We start from the raw sequence: 8595 nt of genomic DNA on the forward strand, positions 1-8595 counted from the left end.
CAGAATGAGGAGTGGTAGGATAATGTCTCTTGCATTGCTTCTTTAGTGTTCTTTTTTTGTACTTTAAAACAACAGATAATAAGGGTCCCGCTAGGCAAGAGGGGTTGGCCTTGCTTCCCCCAAGATCTATCATGTTTTTCCTGTTTATTGTGACTTCGTCAGAGTTACATGTGAAAGAAAATTCATCCTAGAGATACCTGCAAACTAGGATTTGCGACTGTGAACACTAGGGCCACTGCCAGTGTGTTTTAAAAAAAAACTTCTGGCGTATCGTTGGATTTTTAATGCTCATCTTTTTCTTATAGGATGTTATTGGCAAATCCGTGCATCAAGCCATCTGTATGCCGTTGTACAAAACAGCTAAGAGGTATTCTCCTTCCCTCCATTTTTAGGGGGTAATTTAGCAGTGAATTTAGTGCTTTTTCTGATGTGTTTCTCTTCCTTTTCAGTGAGGACTCCATCCCTAGATTGTTTAAATTGCCCTTCTTGTAAGTGTTTCTCTAAATTTGAGTGTACGTTGCCCTTTTTTTTTTGTTTTTTTTGGACTCCAAACACGTTTTATTTTGCTCTTATTTCTTCAGGTGGAATGACAAGTCTTCAAACCTTCATTATGTTCTCTTCACCATGTTGGAAAGTTCAGTTTCTAAAATTTATATTTTGAGAAGACACACTGATATTTCCCGGTAAGCATTAATGGCAGTTTTCAAAAATTGATTAAGACCCACAGAACCTCTGTTGCTGTTTCATTTCCCCACACTTTGCCTTTTACAAAGGGCTCTAATTTGAGTTAAGGCATTTATTAAGCACTAACTATATGCTAAGTGCTACCTCTAGTTATTCAGTATAAGGTTTTTTATAGCCTTGGAGAAGCTCTAACAACTTGAGCTCCAGATCATGCTATTTTTTCCCCTCCAAACTCCGTTAACTCCCAAAGATTGCTGTACTTATTGAAACAGGGTGGCCTAGTGGAAAGGTCACAGGACTGAGAGTTGGGAGATCTGAGTTCTATTCATGGCTCCACCAGTTATCCGCTGTATGGCTCTGGGCAGTTTTCTGTGCCTCAGTTTCCTCACCTGTAAAATGGGGATCAACTACCTGTTCTCTCTCCTTCTTAGACTGTGAGACTTGTGAGGGACAGGCACTGTGTCCAGTGCTTAGAACAGTGTCTGGCATATAGTAAGCACTTAACAAATACCATGATGATTATTATTGTTATTATTATTATTATATGATTATCCTAAATCTACCTCAGCATTTAGCAGAGTGCTTGGGACATTGTAAACACTTAATAATAATATAATAATAATAATGGTACTTGTTAAGTGCTTACTATGTGCCAAGCAGTGTTCTAAGCACTGGGGTAGATACAAAGTAATCAGGTTGTCCCACTTGGGGCTCACAGTCTTAATCCCCATTTTACAGTTGAGGTAACTGAGTCACAGAGAAGTTGTGACTTGCCCAAAGTTACACAGCTGATAAGTGGTGGAGCCGGAATTAGAACCCAAGTCATCTGACTCCCAAGCGGGGCTCTTTCCATTAAACCATGCTGCTTCTCTACAAATACCACACTTTTTATTATTGGTATTGAGTTTTGGAAGTGTAACTCTGAGCAGGAAAGGGGCTAAAATCCCACCTTGATAGTAAATGCATCTACCTATTGCCTGGTAATAATCCCAGGAGAATCAGTAACATCACTGTCACAGCCAGGGCTCCAGAGAGTCACAGTGGTAGATTCATGAATTCAGTTGTATTTATTGAGTACTTACTGTGTGCAGGGCACTGCACCAAGCTCTTGGAAAGTACAGTTCCACAACAAATATTGTGAGCCTCTCCCTGCCACAAAGGGACAGGGACCATGTGTAATTTCCATATGTGTATTTTCTCCCGGTGCTTAATAAATAGTATTACTACTATTACATAAGTCTCGAATTGGAGTTTAACTCTTGGGGCCAAGATGAGACCACGGAGGGCAACCCCCGCCCCGCCCCCCAAAAAAGGTTGGGCTGTGACATTGTGAAGAACTACCTTCATCCCAATCAGGAGCTGTAAGATACCAAAGAAAATAGAGAAGCAGTGCAGCCTAATGGATAGAGTATGGGCCTGAGCATCAGAAGGAACTGGGTTCTAATGCTGGCTCCACCACTTGTCTGCTTGTGTGACCTTGGACAAGTCACTTCACCTCTATGCTTCAGTTACCTCAGTCTGTAAATTGGGGATGAAAACTGTGAGTCCCAGGTGGGGCATGGATTGTGTGCAACCTGATTACCTGTATATATGTATATATGTTTGTACATATTTATTACTCTATTTATTTTACTTGTACATATCTATTCTATTTATTTTATTTTGTTGGTATGTTTGGTTTTGTTCTCTGTCTCCCCCTTCTAGACTGTGAGCCCACTGTTGGGTAGGGACTGTCTCTATATGTTGCCAACTTGTACTTCCCAAGCGCTTAGTACAGTGCTCTGCACACAGTAAGCGCTCAATAAATACAATTGATTGATTGATTGATTGATCTGTATCTACCCTGGTACTTAGAACACTGTCTGGCACAGAGTAAGCACTTAACATACCATAAAAAAACAAACAGATGACTGGGGCTTAGTCTCACCGGTGGTGGGAAAAAGACCTGGTTTATGACATATTATCCAAGTCATTTGCTAGTGTTTCCATTACAGTTGTTTAAAGCCGTTAAAAAATGTTGGGCTTTCAGCCATTCGATCAATTGTATTTGTTGAGCACTTACTGTGTGTAGACAGCACTGTATTAAGCAGTTAGAGAAGTTACTATAGTAGAGTTCGTTCTCTAGATTGGTTTTAAAAGTTCTACCTTCTCTCTTTTTTTTTCCTCCTCTTCCAAGGTCTGCCAATCATGGATTACTTGCTCTTGAGTTCGGAAATTTCTTGAACACTACCAGTGAAAATTTGGAAGGAAGGTTAGTCCTGAACCTTGTTCTGATGGTGGGAATCATCATTTTGTGCTAGTATTCCTGTATGCCCTGGAATGAAGTGAGCTGTCGGGAAATGATTGAAAAGACCAAGTCTCTGAGGGAGCTGAGAGGTTGGGGGTTCTAGCTCCTTGGGCAAAGGAATTATTCCCCTTCTGTGCCTCAGTTACTGTAGGTATAAAACTGGGCCAACCAGTATGAACGTACTATTCAGAGGGGAGCACCGATCAAGTGATTAAAGTGCTAGCAATGAACTTGAGAAATGAGAAATGGTACTAGAGATGGGTTAAAGGCACTTCTTGTGTTCTTTCTTGCTCCACCACTTGTCTCTTGAAATTAATGATGAGGGGAGCATTATCTTTATAGGGAAAGATTTTTGGACTGTGGTTTTTATATTTTGATGAGAAACTCCCGAGTACTTCCTTATCTCTACTTCCCTGAGAAAACCCAGTCAGTCAGCATAACACCTTTCCTCTGAAGCACTCCCCTAAGGCTATTTGTGGCATTTCTAGGGCTGTCCTGATTGAAGAGGGAGAACAAAAAGGCTTAGGTAGGGTCTGAACATTGATCTCTTGCATATTCTGAACGTTGATCTCAAGTGTGCTGTTTAACCAAGACACCCTTAACAAGGCTTCCTCTCTTATTAAGATCATCGTTGCATATCTCCATATCCCATCAGACCACTCCAGACCCAGGGAAATTGGAGAAAACTAAGGCAGTCTAAGAATATCAGTCTGTCAGTCGTATGGAGAAGCAGTGTGGCTCAGTGAAAAGAGCTTTGGAGTCAGAGGTTGTGGGTTCAAATCCCTACTCCACCAACTGTCAGCTGTGTGACTTTGGGCAAGTCACTTAACTTCCCTTTGCCTTAGTTACCTCATCTGTAAAATGGGGATTAAAACTGTGAGCCCCCCGTGGGACAACCTGATCACCTTGTAACCTTCCCAGCGCTTAGAACAGTGCTTTGCATATACTAAGCGCTTAACAAATATCATCATTATTATTATTATTTGTTGAGCACTTACCATATTCAGAACACTGTACTAAGTGCCTTGGAAAGTACAATACAAATCTCCAAGCCGAGCCGTGAACAGGATGAAATAAAACTTTTCATTTTAGTTCCTGGTGTATGATTTCACATCAATGGACAGTTTATTTCTCCCTCAGCTTCTACAGCTGTTTAGATGCGCATTTCTATGACGACGAAACGATAACGGTCATTCTTAAGGAGAACTCAGAACTAGAAGGAAAGGAGAGAGTCTTGGCCCAGTTGCCACTGGCTTCGGTATATCCTGATGAAGAACATGCAGAGAAGGAGTTCAGTGGGACTCCTGGGAAAAGGTACTGAGCTGCTTGCATTGGTTGCCTCGCAATTTAAGGGTTGGAAAGTGGAGGAATGGTTCTGTTGGGAGAATATGCAGTCAGGGGATCTGAATTAATAAACTTATTGTCATCTGATGACAATTGATTGCTTATTCTGTCTGGTTTATTAGTAATAATAATGATATTTGTTTAACATTTACTATGTGTCAAGCCCTGTTCTAAGCGCTGGGGTAGAGACAATCAATCAATCAATCAATCGTATTTATTGAGCACTTACTGTGTGCAGAGCACTGTACTAAGCACTTGGGAAATACAAGTTGGCAACATATAGAGACAGTCCCTACCCAACAGTGGGCTCACAGTCTAAAAGGGGGAGACAGAGAACAAGACCAAACATACTAACAAAATAAAATAAATAGATCATCAGGTTGGGCACATGGGACTTACAGTCTTAATCCCCATTGTACATGTGAGGTAACTTAGGCACAGAGAAGTGAAGTGACTTTCCCAAGGTCACACAGCAGACAGGTGGCAGAGCCGGGATTAGAACCCAGGTCCTTCTGACTCCCAGCCCGTGCCCTATGCACTAGGCCGTGCTGCTTAGGCCGATTATCTGGCAGGGACTGTGGTCCAAGGTAACCTTTGTTAGCAGAAAAACTTGTGGGAGAAGGAAGTATTTCTTGACCCCTTCATGGGTGATAGGAGGAGGAAGGAGCTGCAGGAGGGCAGGGAGTGTCCTGGGAGTGGGGAATGATGTAAGATGTTCATCTGTGCAGTTCCCTACTCCCTGCCCCCCTACACACACACACTGCACCCACCCACCCCCCAGCATCTTGGAGAAAGGGGTTAAACTTAGGTTAAGACAGTGTCACCCGGGCTGGATTAGTTGCTCAGAGTCTTGCCTCTAGGGATTCCTGGCAGACAGAGCTTACCCTTTTGGGTGGGGAAACAGAGCCATCAGCAGGAATCCCCTGATTCATTCATTCATTCATTCATTCATTCAATTGTATTGAGCGCTTACTGTGTGCAGAGCACTGTACTAAGCGCTTGGGAAGTACAAATTGGCAATCAGTCATATTTATTGAGCGCTTACCATGTGCAGGGCACTGCACTAAGCACTTGGGATAGTGCAACACAGCAATATAACAGACACGTTCCCTGCCCACAGTGAACTTACCAGGTAGGTCTCATCTCCCGAGACTCTTTATGCACTGAGAAGATAGCGGGCACCACATTGCCTGCATGGGTTTGCTACCTCCTCAGGTGACCAGAGCCTGAACCAAGTTCCTGCTGTTTGAAAGAAACACCTGTCTTCCTCTGGGAAGGAGTGACCGGGTCGTTAAGTGGGCCAAGTGACTTCTCTAAAATTCATCTGCATCTCGGGGAAATGGTGGATCCAAGCGTTGCCTCCTTTTCCACACTCTCCCACAGTAGTAAAAGAGAATCGTACCCTTATGTTGTGGTTTTTACTTTATTTAGGCTGGATGAACAGAGCGATGTTATCCCCACACATACCGTCCTTCTGGAGAGTCAGTGGAGAGTCCTGGAGAATATGAAAGCACAGTACGTTGCTGTGAATGGTATTCGAAAAGTCTCGTGCGTGGTAAGTGTTTACAGGTTGTCTTTTGGGGAAATAAAGGCTTTCCATCTCCGGCTACTTGGGTAACTCTAAGCTCTTGGAGGGCTTAGTAGGAGATTACTAGGGGGCTTCTGGAGGTTAACTCGCTCATCTCCGCCCTCCACCATTCCCCGGAGTGTGTCGGAGACGCCTGCCTCAGCAGTATCCGTGGATGCTAGAGCTGGATATGGACCTTCATTAGGGTTGTTTTACAAATAAGTACTCCAGCTAAGAATTTGTACTCCTATTTAGTAGCCTTATACCCTTTACAGAATCTGCGATTCTGCTATCATACTATTTTAGGGACATTCACTTTCGCCATCTGAAAGCCACAACGATTTTGTGTCTCCGTAGCTGAGTTCAAATCTCCGTCACGTCCGAGTGTTTGAAATGGATGTGGAAGATGATGGGGAGGTGGAAGAAGAGGAGGAGGAGGAAGAGGAGGAGGAAGAAGAGGAGGAAGAAGAAGAAGAGTTCCGCAGTGGGCCCAGAGAGCAGGAAGCGCTGAATCAGTCTGCAGACCAGCAGGACAGCAGCTTGTGCGGTGGGTCCGCGGGGCTTGGCGAGGAGGCCGAGGAAGCCGAATCCAACCTGGACACTTAATAGAGCTTCTGGTGAGCGGTGCCCTCCCTGCCCCTCCTCAGATCGGAACAGGGCCTAGGGTGTTCTTCAGTTGGTCTTTATGTTTCTTTGTACCAAAGAAATAAACAATTGTTCATGTCGCCGATGTTAGTGGACATCATCTAATAGCTGGGTTGGTCTTCTTTTCACACTAGGGGTGTTGGATGGATCTCTGTTGGCTGAAGTCTCTTCTTAATGTCTACTTGTGGTTTTTCTTGAGGGAAAATTGGAGGTGAGGGAGGTGGGGTCAGTATGTGCTGTCCCCAGAAAGTTAACTGTCAGGGAGCAGCCCCATTATTCAGGAAAGCTATTCCATTTCAGGTTCATTAAATGATTGCATAGCAGCCTTCGGTGGTACATGACACAGATATCTGTTTAAAAAATCTGTCCCCCCTCCCCCCATGTACTTTGTATATGTTACTGTAATATGTCCGTTATAAACGAAAAGCTGGGAACTGTTGTGTTGAGCCTGTAAAATTGCAAAAATGACCTATACTGTCCTCTCCGTTACATACCAGAAGAGCTGCTCTGGCCCTGAGAAAAAAAAAATCTCTCCTCCCTCTGTTTCGGTTCCTGAACGCTTACTTCTTTGAATCAGCGATAGAAAGGTTGGAGGATGAGGGCAACTGCACCGTGGGATTCCTTAGGGGCGTTAGAGGTTCTGGGTTCAACAAGATGGAATTAGCGTTAGTACCAATGCCCATTCTCCCTCCTACTTAGACTGTGAGCCCCAAGTGAGGCAGGGACTGTATCCAAACTATTCTCGGTCTATCCAGTGCACAGTAAAGTGCTTGGCCCATAAGAAGCGCTGAACCAGTGTCACGCTCATCATCATTCCCAAGTGACTGAAACTCTTGCTTTTCTCTTTCTGAAGCAGAAAGACAGCTGCGCCTGATTTGGATTCGGTTCAGGAGAGGAAGAGTGGTTTGGGAGCTGGTGGGCTCTCACTCAGGTTTCCCAGATTCTTATCCATGTTCTACCTCTAGTCCCTTGACGAAAGTTTGGTAACTAATAAATACTCCCCGTCACTATGTTTTCTGGGTACATGGCATCACAGACTGTACTCAAGGAAGCACATTTTATGGTGGTGCCTTGTTTAAAGACTGGTATTTAAGTACATGAAGAAGTGTGTTTTATTAAGTCTGACCTTCCTCTTCAACCAAAAAACTGGCGAGCTAATTTTGATTCTGTGATACAGCTAAGAACTGCAAAAATTCTCTGTTGTTGCTTTCATTGCGTGTACAGCAAATTCCAATGGAACATCTTACTTTCTCTTCCTAACCTTCAATCAGCTTGAATACATGTCTCTGGCTCTCTTGGAATATTTAAGTTTCAAAAGAAGTTCTTGTTCTCAACCCACCTTTAATTATCCTTTCTCTCCAGCACATTTAAAATTCACAGTTGTGAAGAAAACTGCTAATTGAAACAAGAATTATAACAGAACATTAATTGAGTTTATGAGCCCATAAAATAGAACTGAGGGTAAACCAATATGTGGGCATCTGCTAAAGAAGGATAAAATGTTAATGAACAGTCTTTCATTCTTGACAGAAGTCCAGCAGGCAGCCCCCTGCTCAAGTCTGATTTGTCCCAGGATTTAATACCTGGAACCACCTGCTGCAGGAAGAAAGCAGATTCTTTAAGTTCCTGCTGTTTGCTAAGCAGCCTATTGCCATTTGGTGAACTTCATGTTTAAACAGTTTATTTGTTTTAGTTCCCTGGAAGGGATAACATACTTGTGGTCATCTTAAGTCGAAGACTTAACAGTTTATGAAAGGGGAAAGAGGAAATTGTGTTGCTGTGGGCTTGTGGACATAATATTGGGTGTCCAAATTCAGATAAGGAGTAGTGTTACCTTGTCCAGAGCATTGGTTAAGCCAGTGGCTACTTTGAAACACTCGAGATCACTCAGAAGCACCGCTTTGTCTCTCCTTGCAACTCTCCGCTTCCAGTCTAAATTCCCTGTCTCCCTACCCTTTAAGTAAGAATCATTTTCAAAAAATTTGGTGGCCTTCCAAGTTATGGTCATGCCCAAATAATAATGGTCTTATTATAATACTAATTCAGTTGTTATTTGAATCATTGTTAT

The 8595-nt window shown here is 43.2% G+C and overlaps 1 protein-coding gene across 5 annotated transcripts in view; it reads left to right on the plus strand.

Annotated features, from left to right (window-relative positions):
* Window positions 1–6612, plus strand: part of ANAPC4 (anaphase promoting complex subunit 4) — a 35611-nt gene extending 28999 nt beyond the window's left edge. For all 5 annotated transcript variants that reach the window (XM_038752784.1, XM_038752787.1, XM_038752785.1 and 2 more), the window contains 7 exons: window positions 306–367; window positions 450–488; window positions 582–683; window positions 2861–2935; window positions 4112–4285; window positions 5747–5870; window positions 6240–6612. In XM_038752784.1, coding sequence (XP_038608712.1) covers window positions 306–367; window positions 450–488; window positions 582–683; window positions 2861–2935; window positions 4112–4285; window positions 5747–5870; window positions 6240–6488 — 825 coding nt within the window. In that variant the 3' untranslated portion in view covers window positions 6489–6612. The remainder of the gene's footprint in view (window positions 1–305; window positions 368–449; window positions 489–581; window positions 684–2860; window positions 2936–4111; window positions 4286–5746; window positions 5871–6239) is intronic.
* Window positions 6613–8595: the final 1983 nt, after the last annotated feature.

The sequence above is a fragment of the Tachyglossus aculeatus genome, chromosome 10 (genome assembly GCF_015852505.1).
Source record: "Tachyglossus aculeatus isolate mTacAcu1 chromosome 10, mTacAcu1.pri, whole genome shotgun sequence".
In the NCBI taxonomy this organism is placed as follows: domain Eukaryota; kingdom Metazoa; phylum Chordata; class Mammalia; order Monotremata; family Tachyglossidae; genus Tachyglossus; species Tachyglossus aculeatus.